This window comes from Sphaerodactylus townsendi, linkage group LG04 (assembly GCF_021028975.2).
Source record: "Sphaerodactylus townsendi isolate TG3544 linkage group LG04, MPM_Stown_v2.3, whole genome shotgun sequence".
NCBI classification, from domain to species: domain Eukaryota; kingdom Metazoa; phylum Chordata; class Lepidosauria; order Squamata; family Sphaerodactylidae; genus Sphaerodactylus; species Sphaerodactylus townsendi.
This window is the reverse complement of record NC_059428.1, coordinates 72,144,639-72,163,273: the sequence shown is the minus strand read 5'-3', so window position 1 is coordinate 72,163,273 and position 18,635 is coordinate 72,144,639. Positions and strand designations below refer to the sequence as shown.

The 18,635-nt window shown below is 38.8% G+C and overlaps 1 protein-coding gene across 9 annotated transcripts in view; it reads left to right on the top strand.

The window, feature by feature from the left end:
- The window catches only part of KDM6A (lysine demethylase 6A), a 164,161-nt gene that overhangs the window by 128,284 nt on the left and 17,242 nt on the right, over positions 1-18,635 (top strand). For 5 of the 9 annotated variants that reach the window (XM_048493664.1, XM_048493662.1, XM_048493661.1 and 2 more), the window contains 8 exons: positions 4,740-4,869; positions 5,799-5,904; positions 7,155-7,360; positions 8,098-8,253; positions 9,317-9,381; positions 10,924-10,998; positions 14,645-14,793; positions 18,310-18,424. In XM_048493664.1, the coding sequence (XP_048349621.1) occupies positions 4,740-4,869; positions 5,799-5,904; positions 7,155-7,360; positions 8,098-8,253; positions 9,317-9,381; positions 10,924-10,998; positions 14,645-14,793; positions 18,310-18,424 (1,002 nt within the window). The remainder of the gene's footprint in view (positions 1-4,739; positions 4,870-5,798; positions 5,905-7,154; positions 7,361-8,097; positions 8,254-9,316; positions 9,382-10,923; positions 10,999-14,644; positions 14,794-18,309; positions 18,425-18,635) is intronic. The other 4 variants (XM_048493669.1, XM_048493668.1, XM_048493663.1 and 1 more) reach the window with 1 other exon arrangement.

The following is an 18,635-nucleotide window of genomic DNA, read 5'->3' as shown; positions in this document are numbered from 1 at the left end:
CATGGGACGTCAATTGTCTACAGCCTCTACAGTTCCACTCGTAAGAGTTGTGTTATTGAGGCACATAAAGCAAATAATTTACCGATCCCGGCCAGGATCACAGCTCACTCCATAGGAAGTGCCTCTACCAATGCGGCTCTCAGAAACAATGCATCAGTGGACGAAATATGTAAGGCGGCAGTTTGGTCCTCACCGTCTTCGTTCATTATAAACATTATAAACTGCAGTCCTGGGCAGCCGCTGAAACAGCTTTTGGTAAAAGAATCTTGTAGCACATCCTGGAAGATCATGCATGACCCACCCTAATTGGGGGACACTGCTCGGGGAGGTCCCTACCAAGATGTCCTCCACCTCCAGGAGAACGGACCATTGGATACTAACCATGAACCGTCCTTCTCTTGACAGGATAGGAGAACATCTTGGCCACTCTCAGTTTGCATATTTTCCAGGTGTGCTCTAATTACACAGTTATCAATTAATTCTCCTTTGTCAGTTGGAGTTCCTTCTGTTATATGTTACAGGTTGTTTATTGTTGTTTGTTGTTGTATTGGGGAATGTACGTCCTTAGGAATGACTGTGTCAGTCGATTACTGAGGCAAAAGGGAGTCGTGTGCAGCAGACAGGAAATGATGAAAAAATAGTTCCTGCCTCCCAACAAATGGGACAAGAAATACCCCTACACACACCAAGATGTCTTCCTATCCTGTCAGGAGAAGGACCCTTCACAATGAGTATCCAATGATCCATTCTTTATCCATACTCTTCCCCACCCCCACCCCCGGCCATATGACTTTTTGTTATTGGAACGTCCAGTTGCAGTTTTTTTGTGAGATTTGGGGGTATTAAAGGAAGAAGGGCAGGAAGGAACTGTTTCCTGAAAACATTTGCACTTCCACTTCATAGATTCCAAGCCTATGAAATCATTGAAAGTTTGCTGAACAATTTGATTAGGGAGACATGGAATAAGGTAACAGATGTAGTTATGAAAACTTTTGAAAGGCTAGTGATGTACCATTTGAAAACCATCACGGATCCACTGTTGGACCCCTTGCAATTTGCATACCGAGCAAACAGATCGACAGACGATGCTGTTAATATGGCTTTGCACTATATCCTACAGCATCTTGAATCGCCAAAGACCTATGCAAGGGTCCTCTTTGTTGACTTTAGTTCAGCATTCAATACTATCAGACCGGACATTCTTCTAACCAAACTAAATCAGCTAGCAGTACCTGAGCATATTTGTAAGTGGATCACAAGCTTCCTAACAGATAGGAAACAGCAGGTGAAGCTAGGAAAAATTACATCAGACACCTGTAAAATGAGCACAGGGGCCCCCCAAGGCTGTGTACTTTCACCACTTCTCTCTGTATACCAATGACTGCATCTCAAACGATCCATCTGTTAAAATACTGAAATTTGCAGATGATACAACAGTGATTGGTCTCATTCGAGACAACGATGAAACCGCATACAGACGGGAGGTTGAACAACTAGCCTCGTGGTGCCACTGGAACAATCTAGAACTGAACACACTTAAAACCGTAGAAATGGTGGTAGATTTCAGGAGAAACCCTCCCATCCTACCTCCTCTCACAATACTAGACAACACAGTATCAACAGTAGAGACCTTTAAATTTCTAGGCTCCATCATATCTCATGACCTAAAATGGTCACCTAATATCAAAAATGTCATCAAAAAAGCACAACAAAGAATGTTCTTTCTGCGCCAACTCAGGAAGCTCAAGGTGCGCAAGGAGCTGCTGATACAGTTCTACAGAGGAATCATTGAGTCTGTCATCTGCACCTCTATAACTGTGTGGTTTGGTTCTGCAACCCAACAAGATCGACACAGACTTCAGAGAATAATCAGAACTGCAGAAAAAACAATTGCTGCTAACCTGCCTTCCATTGAGGACCTGTATACTGCACGGGTCAAAAAAAAGGGCTGTGAAAATATTTACTGACCCCTCGCATCCTGGACATAAACTGTTTCAACTCTTACCCTCTAAACGTCGCTACAGAGCACTGCACACCAAGACAACTAGACATAAGAACAGTTTTTTCCCGAATGCCATCACTCTGTTAAACAAATAATTCCCTCGATAATGTTAAACTATTTATTATATACTTATTATATAATTACTGCACTACTTTTTTCATCATTCCTATTACCCATCTCCTCCCACTTATGACTGTATGACTATAGCCTGTGCTGACATTTTATTACATTTCATTTCATTTTATTTTATGATTTTACATTTTATGGTTTCGTTACTACTGATTGTTTCCTGATTGCTTACTAGACCTATATGACAATCATTAAGTGCTGTACCTTATGATTAAGTGCTGTACCTTATGATTCTTGACAAATGTATTTTTCTTTTATGTACACTGAGAGCATATGCACCGGAGACAAATTCCTTGTGTGTCCAATCACACTTGGCCAATAAAGATTCTATTCTATTCTATTCTATGAGTGGTTTCTGTTGCTTATAAAGCTTCGTTCAATGTCTAGAGAAAGGGTTCCCAACCTTTTGAGCCTGAAGAATTCTGAGAGAAGGTGATGAGCACCACCTCAAATCGGTGCCACAGGAGATGGAGCCAAAAGTGGTACCTCCTTCTCACTTTGGAAAAGAATCACAAAAGGTGAAGGAAGAGAGAAAGCAAAGCAGAACAAAAAAGCTTGAAGGTTGCATGGAGCCACATACTGACTAAAAAAAGCTCAGGTATTCACCACTCCCCTGATTGTCCAGGGCTGCTGCTTTCATTTGAATGAGGACAGCAAATAACTAGCCCTGCCTTACAATGGCCCCTATCACTTTCTGAAAAATTGGACAGGTGCCAGGAAAGGTACTGGTGGACACCATGGCACCCATGAGCACCATGTAGGGGATACCATGCTCTACACGGTCCCTACACTGCAATTAGTTGTGATCCAGTGCTATCCTAGCACATGAGAAAACCACTTCCTCAGAGTGATGATACATGAATGAAGAGCTTTACACATAGTAATGATATAGTAATAGTTATTTGGCTTGTTCAGACATCCATGAGTATGTTTAAACAGTATATATTAGCATCTAACTTCTGATACTTTAGTGCTGATATACTGTGACCCAACTATCATATTTTGAAATGTTTTAATTAAAACTATGTGTTCATCTATGTGTCTAAGACTTAAGAAGAGGGACCACACCCACTCTTCTTTTAATCATTGTATCATTGGGTACCATTGTATATATTTATTCTTTTGCACCTTTAACAGCCCAATCCTGATGGGAGGGCTGCACTGGCACATTTGCCCGCCCGCCCTGCCTGCATAACTGGCACTTACCCTGGTGGGAAGGGCTGGGGGCCCCAACCCAGTACAGCCTGCACCCCACAGAGTTGAGCTGGAGTAACTGGGAGTGGGCTAGGGTCATTCTTGGGGCTGGAACTGACTTTAGTTGGCTTCTACCAGGCTTTCGAGCCAGGAATGCTCTTGGCTCAGGCCTCAGATTTTGGGTGGCATAAGTCCATTTTGCCCTATGGAAGGCTTTCAGGCGGCCAGGGGATTTCCAGTTTTCGTTGCCTTCACCCACCCCCTGAAAACCCTCTGAAGGTGGCGTGTCAGTGACACTGTCCCCAGCCACCAGAGCCCTCTGGTTTTGGAATGTAAGACTAAGGAAGAAAGAAGAGAACATGCATTTCATATAATACAGGATCATGTTCTATTTTTTGATTGTATGCCATATAAGAAAATAAAGTGATAAAAGGAGATGAGTTAGTGTTGCTGTTTGTTCTCCTGAAAATAATTGTTACTTGCCTCTAGTGAGCAGGTGACTGGGAAAGTGCAGCTTCCATTTGCCAAGCAATCATATCCTTTGGACAGATTTTGCAGGAATATAAAAAGAATATAAAAACAATGTTGCTAGTACTTTCAGCTCTGTGACTAAATACTAACTCTTCTACCTGCACCTGAATTTAAAAATGCGCTCTAATGGTCAGTTTCTAAGAAGTTTAATATAAGAGAGAATATTCACCAACTTTCTATCAGTCTTTGCCTCAGTCATCTTCACCATTAAAACCAGGAATATTCTGGAACTCCTTACTGAGATACAGTACAGGTTGCATTACCTGACACTGCCTTGAAAACTTTGCTTTGAAAATTCTGATAGTCATTATTGATATTTGCAGAAGTTAAGTTTGTAGGTCTAGGGGGCAGTATGTCTGTTCACACAAGTAAAAGTCACTGGGAGGAAGGCAGTGGGAGGCTGACCACCCAGCTGGCTTGCCACTACTGATCTCCTTCTGAAGCTGGCACTGAAGCTTTCACTGAGTGCCTTTTGTTGGTGCCATAGCTTACAGTAAGATGCAGACCCAGCCAAGCCATCACAAGGCAAGCTGCAATCGTATAGTGTCAAACAAGGTAGCCCCTCCCTCCCCTTGTACTTCTAGAGGCTGCTTCCTTCATGTGATGTTGGAGAGTAAAGTAAAGTAAATCAACGCTGTTACCTTCTCTTACTTGGTTTTTATGAACGGTAAATACGCTGCTTTAATAATATTTTAGTTCATTTTCCATATAGAGAAAAATTCAAAAATCATTTAAGTAAAGCTCTGTTAAATGGCAGATTTGAGTCCAATATACTGTGACTTTTCTGTATTGGATAATCAGTTTTCTTGAACGTCTCTTATTCACAGAAATGCATGGTGGTAGACTTGTTCACTGAAATTTGTATACTCTTGCTTATTTTTAGGAATCTCGGTAAAAATGGCCTATCTAACAGTAGCATTTTACTGGATAAATGTCCTCCACCAAGACCACCACCACCTCCACATCCTCCCCTGCCAAAGGACAAACTAAATCCACCTACACCTAGTATTTATGTAAGTGTCCAACTGCATGGTTACAGTGAACAAACAGGTTCCTTTTGGGGAAAAGTAACGTTTTACATATTATATTTTTCTGAAAATAAATTCTGGCTATGATCCAGAGATCCCCTTTTGGTGTATATGATTTAGTAGGCGTCTAACATTTTTTCTTTTACAAAGTAGCTTTGCAAAAGGATTTTTTCTAGGTAACATTATCCTCAGTGGATTGTAGTTCTTTTTTCAGAAGCTCCATGGGAATACAGGATTGTCACACTGAAGAAAGTGTGTATTAATATTTTATGGTTATCAGTTATGTACTTGCTGTCTTCTGTGACTGCATGGTCATTTGAATGTGAAAATTGCCCCACAACTATATCTTAAACTTTCAAAATGTACTTATTTCTACAGTGCTTTAAAAATCCATATTCAGAGAATGTACATCTTGAATGACTGTACAGTTATTTTATGGTTTCTGTAATTTTTTGCTCTCTAAATTGTTTTGCTTAAAAAATGAGCTGAATGGAGCAGTTTTCAGTGTTCCTCCCAAAAATGAGAGTGTTTTTTTCTTTTATGTGAATTAATTAGTTTGATTGTAGTACTTTTGATGCAATACATCAGTTTAATAATAATTAATAGACTGAATAATTTAAAATGGAAAGTAGAATTAAAACATCCAATAAATACAAAAGTGAGGATCAAAATCAATTAAGAGACTGCTTAATGTAATGGTTACAAGCATTCGTGGATTCAAACAGTAGACATCTAAACAGAATCTAGAATTATCTTCGGCACTGGGTATCTGTACAAATTTGTTGATGTAATAATGTAATAATTTATGGTACTATGACTTGAAAAGTATCAGTCATATTTAGATTGTAATGTTCGTGATGGGGCTGAAAAGTTTAAATTTACCATATTTCTTATATCCCGTTTCGCTTTTGTAGTTGGAAAATAAGCGTGATGCTTTTTTCCCACCTTTACACCAGTTTTGTACAAATCCCAACAATCCTGTTACTGTAATACGTGGCCTTGCTGGAGCTCTTAAACTAGGTAAGTTTGATTAAATATTCAAAGTTGATATTTTCTTTAGAAGAAACATCTAGAAGTGCTAGCAGTTCAATTGTTCTCTGTGTGTATTTTCATATTGTAGGCTCTCCCTTAATTCTTCTAATTCCAGCCACTCCACAGTATCTTATCTCCAGCACTGTCTATTTACAAGTTTGATTATAAAATAATTCTGATTGAGATTATGGAACTGGATTTTGCCATCTTGAAGCATTGTCTAATACTTCATGGTTTAGATCAGTTGTACCTAATACCATAAAAAGCTTTTCCAGTTCCCGTTATGTAAAGAGTCCCCCAGCTGTTCAGCAGCATATCTGCCCTTTAAACTTTAAAAGGTCATTGTTTTCAATGGGAGGATTTGGCCCTCTAGAGTTCAGACCAAGGCATAGTCTTATTTTTCCCTTGCTGCTCCTGCTGTGAGGAAGGGAGCCCACAATTGGGTTAGCTGACATCTCATCCGTTGAATATAATGCCCCTTTAAAGTTTAAAAGGCCACATTGAAAATAATGAACCTTTAAAGTTTCAAGGGCCTGCAAGCCAGGGACCCACCCTCTTCCCTCCTGCTTCCTGTGGAGGGGAGGAAGCTTTTGCAAAATTATAATTTTGTATGGGAAAGTCAGAAAGGGCAGTTTGGGGACTATTATTCCAATATTTCCAGAATAATTCTGATGTTCAACAAAAACAATAAAACTGCCCTTCTCAGCCTTCTAATATTATAATTGTGCAAGTGCACTTTCACAGCTCAGAGTTTTTTCTTTGCTTTTCTCTTGATGTCTATAGAGAACAGACTATGCTGGGATTTTAAGAAGTTAGCTGATCGATTTTGTAAAAAGATATTATCAGATATTTCTTGGGTTTCCAAAAACAATATACTTGGAAGCCTAAACTTGTATAGACAAGTTATAGCAACTTCTGTTTCATCTGAGAATAATTTATGTGACTGTGTGATATTTTTATGCATAGGTCCTAAAGCTAAAACTGGTACTTCTATACCTTTAGGTTGCTTATACATTAATGTTTGCTGTATATTGCATCCAAGGTCATGGTTGAATGGTACATGATGCAGTAACCTTGCTGAAGCTAAACAGACATGTGTCTGGCCTGTGCCTGGATACAGTTGCTATATATGTTGTAGGAATCCTACATGTGTACTCAGAATTTCTAACATAACAAAAATATGTAATTTATAAACTGAACTCGAGAGACTTATTGTTAAGTATACTTCTGTTTTCCAGATCTGGGACTTTTCTCAACTAAAACATTGGTAGAAGCTAATAATGAACATTTAGTAGAAGTAAGGACACAGTTGTTGCAACCATCAGATGAAAACTGGGACCCTACTGGAACAAAGAAAATATGGCGTTGTGAAAGTAGTAAATCTCAAACGACTATTGCTAAATATGCACAATACCAGGCTTCCTCATTCCAGGAATCATTAAAGGTAAGTAAGCTAGTGCAATTTTATTTACTGGTTTGAATGCTTACTAATCTGTTAAAAAGTTGTCTCTTGATGCTTGTTTTAGATTAAGTGTAAGTTAACATTTAAACAAGTCAGCTTTGGTACAGTAGGTTTTGAGAGATGGTAGGTTATCTTAATGAAATATTAATATCAGATAAAACTTTGTGAAAATGTTGCTACTGGGAGTGGAAAAATTATGTTTGCCCTTGTATTCCTTTTTGTAAGAAAATATGGATAAAGATTTCACCTAGTTAGAAGAATGAAAATTTGGGTCTGAAAATTAGCTACTGCATACTCTTTTCCATTAGATCAATGCCATATCATTTTAAACCTCCGAAATATTGCTATATTGAAGATGTCTTAAATTGAAATTTTTCTTCCTTTAACACAATTTTTTTAATGTTATACAAAAACTTTGCTTGATTTTTGTTCCAAGTACTAATAGTCCTGGAACATGATTTCTCCAGAGAGTTTAGTGTGAAATAAAGAAGAAATCTTAAATCATTGTTTACATTAGATATCAAGATAAAGGACTGAAATTGGCAACTTCTGCTAGAGGAGCCTAGCCTAGAATAGCATTTGGAAAAACCTGATGAACTATAACATTAGCAAAAGGTGATGACAAAAGAGGAATGATTTGGGCTGTTCGGGTGGGTAAATTCTGAACTCTTACTAGTACTTGGTTGGGCTGATCAGGGACACAAATGGGATTTTTCTAGATCGCCAGTGGTGATGGGGGAAATGGGATATCCACTGAAGATTTCCGCCTGCTGGTTGGAGAAGGGAGCCAGCATTGTATTCTCCCAGATCATTCCAACGCTGTTGGAGGTTTAATGCAAGGATCATTAAACCTCATTGATTCTGAGGGCCAGAAGGTAAGCTAGAAAGATCAGAGAATTTACCCAAGACTTTTTTGAGATTAGGAATTGTGGTGCATGTGTAGAACTTCATTTATTCATATAATGCCGTAGAGAAGTGATCAATATGTATGAATAATGTTAGGACAAATGTGTGAATGAAAAGGGATGTTTTAAAAAGATAATGTGATTTTTAACAAACAGGATCTGGAACTGTATAAAGTGAATATTATATCTTCTTATATGGATAGGGGAAATTATAGCAAATACAGGCATCCTAATTAGTGATTACCTTAAACTGTGGAATATAAAATGTTAAAATATAAATACTAAAAGTATCCAGTGAAATTAGAAGTCATGGGTAAGAAAGCAGTACCCTATAATAAGTCAGTGTCATGTATAAATCACAAAGATAAATACTTAACATATTTTGTATTATGCACAGTGATGCCATTGAAAGGGACTTTAAGATCTTATGAGTGTGAAACATGATGTCTTGGGCCCTTTCCACACAAGCCAATAAACGTGAATGAAAGGTGGGTTACATGAGCCCATCTTCACCCTGGCCCGTTCGCATAACTGGCTGTCCCATGGACAGCAGGTTCATTGGCCGGGGCACACACCTCCACATGGAGGCACATTTTTTTGTGTTGTTACCTGCCCCGATGCGTAGCACCGCAAGCAGGTACGGCCGATCCCCCAGAGCCATGCTAAGGCCCTGTGTATCTTCGTGGCTGCGCAGACAGGAGCCAGGGAACACCAAACACATCCAAAATTCTTCTGTTTTAACGCGCCTCTTGTCCGGCCGTTTGGTTGGCTCTGGTTGCAAGGCATGTTAAAACAAAAGAATTTGCAAAAATTGCGATTCTTGAGTAACCGGGGGGGGGGGGGGGGCAAATCCGTTTTAGGAACAGGATCCTTGTAAAGTTCCCCCCCAACCCAGGTTTTTTACCAGTGTTGTCCTGGTTTAATTGGCCTGTGCGGAAGGGGCCTTTGGGAGACCATTTTATTAACAGACTTATAAAATAAATATTCCATATCCTTGTACTATATCATAAAATATTGCATTTAACTTTTGCAGGAAGAAAATGAGAAAAAAAGTCACCATAAGGACCATTCAGATAATGAATCAACATCTTCTGATAAGTGAGTTGATAGAATTTAATATTAAACTGGTTTTGAAAGGAATTTTTGAAGAAACTGGTTCTTTCTGTAGTCTTACCTACAAAAAACTTTGTAGTTCTTACATTCTCCTTAAATTTCCATTCCCCTCTTTATTTTCTCTAAAGTAGATTTATCAATAGATGTGTATAAACTGTTATCATTCATGTCAGAATTAAAATCCTGTTTATTTGGCAGGGCTGCTCTGAAGAAATAGGCTGTAGAAAGACCAGGAAATGAAAATATAGTTCTTATATGAAGTGAGGCTGTTTATACTCATCCACGGAAATCTACGTTTTAATTTCACTTATCACTTCAAATTGCTTTTGATTTTTGTAACTGAATAGCATACTGTTTAAAAGAAGTTAAGTATGCAAGCAAAGGACAGTGAAAGTTTGCAGGAACTTTTGGTTTGTAAAGTGTTCTGTGTCCATTTCCTTTTTATCCTCTTTCATTGGCACCCCCATTTTGGGATAATTAGTTTGACTGATGTTCTGTTTGGCAGTTGCAGACTTGTCAGTGATTGGTTCATCTATTTATGACCTATTCATGACTGTATGGCAGTTGCTTCACTATGTACCTACCTAGTATACAGCACAATTGGCTTTTCACCCATGAGTAATCTTACATCGCTCAATTAAATTCTGCTATCCCTGTACTTGCTGCATATTGACTCAACTCATCAGGCAGTTGTTTAAATAGACAAGTCATAAATAAATGCTGTGCTGTACTAAACTTTGCTGTTTGTCTAAGTGGTCTTTAAAGATTCTAATTGTGTGAATTGGTTTTAATCAGAAGCATTTTTGTGTGTACAGTTTTCAAAACCCAGTGCAAACCTGTTCAGCAGGTGTTTGCAACTGTCCAGTATGAATCAAATAAGCTGGATCATCAGCTTGTATCTGAATGACACCTTCAAACATTATAAGTTCAGCTGTCAATTATGTTTGTGATTCACAACATCTTCTCCTTGTATACCCTACATTCATGCCATTATTTTTCACATTCTGCCAGTTGCCGTTTTCTTAAAATTCTGGGGCAAATCCTACCTAGCTGCTCTAGGTAAAGAACACCTATTCCGCTCTCCCTCTGCAGCTAGCTGTGCCCCCAGTTATGCCTCTTGGAAGTGTCAGCGGGCACCCAGAAAAGGGTTGGGGAGCAAAATGGATGTCTGCAGAGGGAGAATACCAAAAAGCACCCTTCTCTGTGCAGAAATACTTTATGCAAGTGGAAAACGAGAATAAAATCCAAGCCCCTGAGTTTTTGGGTCTATTTTAATCTTTGCCAAATTTATTTCTGCACTTTGTTTTCATATATTATTTGTTTCTCTGTAGCCATCCCTGCTAAGTACCCTAACAGATTATCTCAAATGGACTTTGACGTAGAATATCTTTTGGTATAAATTAATAAAGATTTTGAAAATAGTATTTTAAGTTTGATTTTTAAAAAATAAAATCTTAAAATATGTCATCACAGTGATCTGTAGTGAAATGTTGTTAACAGTCTGGCTTCTATTTGTGTTTCTTACAGCTCTGGAAGGAGGAGAAAAGGACCTTTTAAAACTATCAAATTTGGGACCAACATTGATCTTTCTGATGACAGAAAGTAAGTTGAATTATATGCAAGAGAGACTAAACTTTTAAACTCACCAAACTTGAATGCTCTGTAGCATTGGCAGTACAGAATTCCCCTCTTAGACTTGTTTAACCTAATTATTCTAGACACCTTCGTTGAACAAAATAATTGGCATTGAGCAAACTTGCTGAATCAAACCCAAAGGCCTAATCAGTCTAACATCTTGTTTCCAACAATGGTCATTTATTGCAATGTATTACTTAAAAAAAAACTACATAAATAGTATTAAAAGGTCATAAAGATATAAAGTTTCAAAACAAATTACTATTTGACATTAAAAGTCTGAACTGCAGTATGTTCATAAAATCTATCCTAGTATTTGTACTATTTATCCAGGTTTGAAAAAAAATACTGAAAAATAGATGTTTCTACTTTAGCTCAAACATATTTGATTACATAATATTATTATGTATTTTCAATATCATTTTGAGTCTGTTTAGCTATACTTATTGAGCCCAGATATCTAAAGATACTGGATACCTTTACATATACTTACACATACCACTATGGATTGAGAACAAAGGAGACCTAGTTCTTCCCTTTTGTTTGTTTGTTTTTAGTGAGCTCCACCATCCTTGAGTACCCACTGTTGCTGAAGTTCAAATAACTTCTCCAATTTCTATCTAAATTTGGATCTTATGAAATCATTTTTTCCTTCAGTGATGTTTATTAATCTTTTGGGAAAGATATTTAATGCCTTTGTGGTTAGAAATGCTTTAATGAGGTTAATCAGAAAGCACTCCTTCTCTGGATATGAGCAGAGAGGCATTACAGTAGCTGGAGTATTGAAATACTAAGATCATGAAGTGGAATATCAGCCTTACTCAAGGGAAATGGCACCTCTTCCATTTCTGTTCTGGCATAGCATTAGAAAGTTATATTAAGCCTTGCCTCTCCGCTAACTCTGTTCCATAGCCTAGCGTACCTTTGGTGTTTCATTTATTTACCAAACATATGTATCACTTTTTAGAGACATTTGCAAAGCATATCACATGTGAACTTTTTTAAAAGGCTAAATTGAACAAAATAATACACACCTGGATCCTCAAACTATTTATTCCAGGGCACTGAATAGGTCAACAGAACAAACCTTGTAGCAGTTTCCAAAATGCAGTACTTTCCCCACCTCCCCAGGATGTCATTCAGTCCCATTCGTGTATCTCTTAATGCAGCAACCTGAAGTGCTGCTCGATACAGATTGCACATTCTTCTCATGTGGAAAAGCTCCCCACCCACAGGATCTAGCTCATGTACCTCCCTGGAATACAAATATTGCATTATTTATGTTGGTGTCAGCATCCATTGAAGACAGAATTTTGACATTTCTGATATGTCTGAAACAGAATACTTAGTATTTTCAGAAGCTGAGAGAGGGGATCTTAAGATTCCACAAAGTTATTAACATGCTTCTGCTTTTGGTTTCTCAAACAGAGCAATCTTAGGTTCCTTCCACTTCACTTCTGCCATCAGTAACTCAAGCTGTTTCTAACTTTGCCTTGTTATTTCCCAATTTCTTTCTCCACTTGAGCCTCCTTTAAGCCAATGCATGATCTCCTTGTGACACCTAGGGTTAATGTGCCAGCAGTTGTCCTTTCGCAGCTATTGAGACAGGTTATGATGAGCTGATTGTCACTGCTTTTGTGCAATTTGTCAGCAGCATTTGACATGGTTGATTATAATCTTTTCATCTACCACCTCACGAACATTGGTCTATGTGAGACAGTCTTTCAATATATGTGCCTTTTCCCAGCTGACTCAGAGTTTTGGGCTGGGGCGGCATAAGTACACTGATGACACCCAGTGCTTCCTGTTCATGGACAGTTGACCAGATGTCATCCCAGATTCATTGGCTGAATGCTTGGAGGCTGCGGTGGAATGGCTTCAACAGAGCTGTCTAAAAATGGATCCATCAAAAATAGAGGTGGCTAGGATGGGCCAGAGTGGACCAGATCAGGCAGATTTTTTCCGAGTTTTGATGTAGTTCAGCTAACACCATCCACCTCCACCAGCAGTCTGGGGGTGATTATGGATGCCTCACTTTCTTTGGAGGCCCACGTCACTAATGTTGCTAGGTCTGCCTTTTTGCATCTGTATTTTGCCTATCTCGCTCTGGCCTAGCCACAGTGATCCATCCAGATGTCATCTCCAGACTGGACTGCTGTAACACACTCTACTCAGAGCTAGCTTTGAAACTGCTCCAGAAACTACAATTGGTCCAGAACGCAGCTGTGCGCACACTCACAGGAATTCTCTGGAGGGCTCATATTTAACCTGTGCTCTGCCAATTGCATTGGCTTCAGAACAAGTTCTGAATCAAGTTCAGGATATTGATGTTTACCTTTAAAGTCTCATATCGTCTGGGATCTTCATATTTGCAGGACTGCCTCTTCCATTATACCTCTCAAAGAGATTTGTGCTCCTCTTCTGACAATATTCTGCTTATCCCTGGCCCAAAGATCATCTGGTTGTCCCCAACGAGGGCCACAGTTTTTTCAACCATGGCCCCTGCATGGTGGAACTTTGTCCAAGGAGACCTGGACCCTAATGGATCTTTTCTAGTTCCAGAGAGTCTGTACGACAGAGATGTTCTGCCACGTCTGTGGTTGAGGACAACAGGTTTACATCTGTGGTATTTTATTCACTGGCCTGGACATGTATTCTTCTCTTCTCTCAGTCTTTTCCTCAAGCCACCTCCTTCCTTTGCTTTATTCAGGCTGGGTTTGTCATTATTCCTCCCTGCAGCATGAAATAACAATATGGATGTTTCGGTATTGGGGGCTGACAGGTGTTAAAATGCCATTATTTTAGAATTATATATTTGCTGGTACTTTATATGTTATGTAGTTACTGAAGATCTATGGCGTTTTGGCTAAATGTTGTTGTTGTTGTTGTTGTTGTTGTTGTTGTTGATGATGATGATGATGATGATGATGATGATGATGATAGTGTCACAAAATAGGAGTACAAGCTTTCTGTACCTTACTGCTTTTTGCCTAGCACATTGCTAAAATATTTACTGAGTGAATCTGAATTATGTAGTAATAGCATCCCGTAGAAACCAGGGATTCACTAACTCATTGAGTACCTAGAATGGATTTTATGAACAACTCTATGGTACAAGTATTATAATGAAGTGTTATAATAGAAAATGTATCTTGACCAGGGTCCCTACTGAAGCTGTGTCTGCAATAGATTTCTGGGGGGGTTTCTTTTGCTTCTTCTGTCTCATTTTGGAGGGGGGGGGGCTCAAGCTGCCCCTAACTGATAGTTATATCTGTGCTCACTGAATGGCTGTGGTTTGGCTCACCTGACATTAATAAGTAGCAAAATCATTTATAAGATTGCACTGAACTCCTGATGTGAGAAGAAAAATAATCAGGACCAAAACACAGAGATGGCTGTAGACAGTATTACCTTTGTCATTCTCTCCACAGTGCCACCTTTCATCTTGACTGGCACTCTTTCTTCATGTACTGCAGTCACTATCCCCAAGCCACACATTTAGGTTTTTGTTGCATTTGGCACATACAAATATAATGGGCAAGTTTTTAGGGGCTAAAGGATGTTTTTCTAATTTTCCCGAAATTCTCATGAGTCTGTTGGTTTGTTACTACAGGTGGAAGTTGCAGCTCCATGAACTGACAAAGCTACCTGCTTTTGTACGTGTTGTATCAGCTGGAAATATCCTCAGTCATGTTGGTCATACAATCTTGGGAATGAATACAGTCCAATTATATATGAAGGTACCAGGCAGCAGGACACCAGGTGAATAATAGAAACAGAGTAATTGGATCATGACTGCATTTTTGTAGAGTTAAACGATTCACTGTGATCTCAGTTTTGAACATTTCTTAATCTTATGTCTTCGTTTTGCAGTTTTTTAAAATAATTATCTTTCTGGGGGGTTTTAACAAGTCACCAGCACTTGCAGTTGGTTCTTGTTTTTAAACAAATGATTTATAAAAGGTTGAATCCTATGACATCCCAAGTAGAATTGTGGCTGTTCTCTGCTTTAGTCCCAACCCACCTCCTGCAGTCCCTTCCAGCACTGAAAAATCTATACATGGGTTGGAAGACCTACATTAGTAATAGCTGTGTTGGTTGGTGATCTGCAGCAACAAGGGGAAAGGGGAAATCAGTTCTGTAAGTAAAACTGCCTCTTTTATCAGTGAAGCTCTGCCCCTGGAAGGGAGAAGAACACTTTTGCCTGTTATGCTGCGTGGTTATTATTATTCCATGCAAAGTCCTGTAATCCTAGGAATCAACTTTGTTGGGGTCAAAAATGGTTTGTGGGGGGAGGAGGTGAGGAAGATCTGCAATCATCATAGCCCGTTCACTGATAGATAGATAGATCCAATTCATACTCACTTGTGAATGCTTGGAGGATTATACATGTCATACCCTCCAAAATTCCACAGGTGAAGATAGATAAGATCTGGGAGCCTGAAATGATGATCTGTCAGAAAATGATGAATCAATGTGTAGGGACAACAGAATTCAGACAAATATAAAGTACAGTCAAATGCATCTATACATAATATTATAAAAGAATAAAACATACCACATCTAGGACATCATAGAACACGTTTGTCCTGTTTCATAGCTGAAGAACAATGAGGCACAGACAGTTAATCCAGTGGTTCTCAACCTTCCTAATGTCGCGACCCTTTAATACAGTTCCTCATGTTGTGGTGACCCCCAACCCTAACATTTATCCATTTTACAGACGGAGAACACTGATGCAGAGAGTCTTAGGCGACCCTGTGAAAGGGCTGTTTGACCCCCAAAGGGGTCCCGACCCACAGGTTGAGAACCACTGAGTTAATCCATGATTCCCTAGTCCTGTTGCGTTACTTGATATCTTTGTTGTTTGAATTGATTTTTATATTTCAGCCACCAGTACTTTACATCCTTAATGCAGAGGGATCTCAATCTGATTTTTTTTCCCGGTTCTAATTTCTTATTCTGTATCACCCCAGATGACTTGACAAAAGACAGGGGAGATGGTACTGACTTAGGAGACTGGGTCCACCCTGCAGATGCAATGATTGACAGTTCCATAATTTCCCAGTCTAAGGCTCCTTCCTCACATGCAGAATAATGCACATTCAATCCACTTTCTCAATTGTTTGAAAGTGGATTTTGCTATTCCGCACAGTAAAATCCAACTTCAAAACACATTGAAAGAGGATTGTAAGTACATTATTCTGCATGTGCTGAAGGGGCTGAAATTCGCCCCGTGGTTTAAAATCATCAAAAAAGACCGTTCTAGAGTATTGTATCTGGTAAATATCTCTGAATGTAACTTTGAATAAGCCTTGAGACTCACTGAAAAAGGAAAACTGTAAATGAAATAAATAAAATTTATATATATTAATTGCTAATTGCTAGCAGCCTACTTAGCTCAGAATGACTTCCACAGATCAGTTGGTGCGTTATGCCAAAGAATTTTAAAGCTTCTCCACTACCCCAGTTTTACAGTCACACAGTTTGTCTTTCTTTTATGGATGGTGAGCGCTTATTCAAGTGATGCAGTCAAATCCGATTAAGCAATTTTAAGCACATCTCCTCCTCCATCACAACATACTCCATTTTATGAATAAGTGACACAGATAGGTGTTAACATTCATTTTTACCATAGCTAATTATGTCCAGTCTATAATTTGGTTTACGTGTAAAGATCTTCATAACAGAGGGCATTGAGAGGGGACTGAATTTGTACCAGGATTCAGCCCCCAAACTTGCTTTATTGTTGGCATGCATAAAAAGTACCCACCCTATCCTAAAAGTAGATATACAAAAACAGAGTTTGAGGGGGGAAGCAAACACAAATTTTAAGGCTAGCTCACAACATCACCTATGGTAGGTGATTTAGCCTGTATCTCTAGCACAAATGAATATATAATGCCATCACCAGTCTTATCATAGAGGTCTTGCAGACATGCACATGCCCTCTGCCTAATTTGACTCATCTAGCAATTCGTGCTTTCTCCTCACATGTTCAACGATCTCCACCTGGAGGATGTAGGTAAAAGGCAGAAAGGAAGAGAGAGAGCAAACACCAGGATTTACAAGCAAGTTGTAGAACTGGAGCCTAAAGCAGTGACATGTATAGGATTGGATCCTCTGAATCTCACATGGAAGAGCATCTGTCCACACTTTCCCTTCCTCAGCAGTCTTGTGAACCCACCCACCCACCCCAAACACACACACAAAGCTGATGCTGGAGGTCAGGGGGCCTGCTGCATGAGCAAAATAAAAAACTGAAAGAAAACTTACTATGCCTTGGCTCTAAACAACACAACACCACCCGATAATGTGGTAAATTTAATAAGTTCTCAAAAATAAATGAAGGCATGATCCATGACTATAGACTTTTCTTTCAGTTGTTGCAAAATTCTAGGGGCTTGCTTCAAAATTTGTGCCTTAAGATATTTTCAAATCAAAGAAGTTGGTATTGATTATATCAATCCTTGCAACAACTGTAAAGTAAATTGATACATACTTTGCCAAATTTGCTTGTTAACACAACATGATTAGAAAATGTCACATGCATGCACTTGCTACATATAAATTGGACCCGTGCCGTGCTCTATATATGAAGCTGTATCTGAAGTGTGTCTGAGGTTCAGTTGGTGCCAAATACTGCAGCCAGAACTCTGACTGGAGTGGGTGATAGAGGTCATATCACTCCACTCTTGGGCCACCTACACTGGCTCCCTGTTTGCTCCAGGCCTAGTTCAAGGTGCTGGTATTAACCTTTAAACTTCTGTACAGCTTGGGATCAGCATACCTTGACAACTGCCTACTCTCATTTGAACCTACTTGATGATTGTGGTCATCTTTAGGTGCAACCCTGAACTGGGTAGAAAGGTGAAATAAAAATGTTGTAAATAAAATAGGTAAAAATTGTACTTTTCTTGGTATAAAGAATTAGTATCATATCTCTTAGCCAACCAGAATCCCTAACAACAGTGTCGATAGCCAAGCTTCTCCTAAGTTCTATGAGGACTTATGAAGCTAAGCACAAGACTGCAATAGTCAACATTAATGAGTAATGATAGCAGTTTATCCTGTCTGATAAATTATTCTATAGATATCTTATGCCAATAAAGGTTGATTGATATAAGTCAGTGCTCTTGAAATGGGAATTAATTTTTTTAATCTCCTGATACAGTAAATTTTAGTTCCACTTTGAACTGCTGTTATTACTATTCATATGTAAAGGCAGAGAAGTACTAAAAGTCTAATCTCCTGTTGTTGTTTTCTTGTGATTTTCAGGTCATCAAGAAAATAATAACTTCTGCTCAGTCAATATAAATATAGGTCCTGGAGATTGTGAATGGTTTGTTGTTCCAGAAAATTATTGGGGTGTCATGAATGATTTCTGTGAAAGGTACATTCTGTATTTTCATTGCAGTATATCAATTATTGATTATTCCATATCTGTACCTCTAAAATAGTGCTAGATGTTGGAGGGTAGTGCTAGCAATAATAGATGTTTCTCTTTCGCATAGTGGTCTATTTTTCATGGTTATCTGTGAGCTTCTGTGCATAATAAAAATTAAGTGGAATTGCACTGTTATTTTTATCTTGATCTGGTTAGA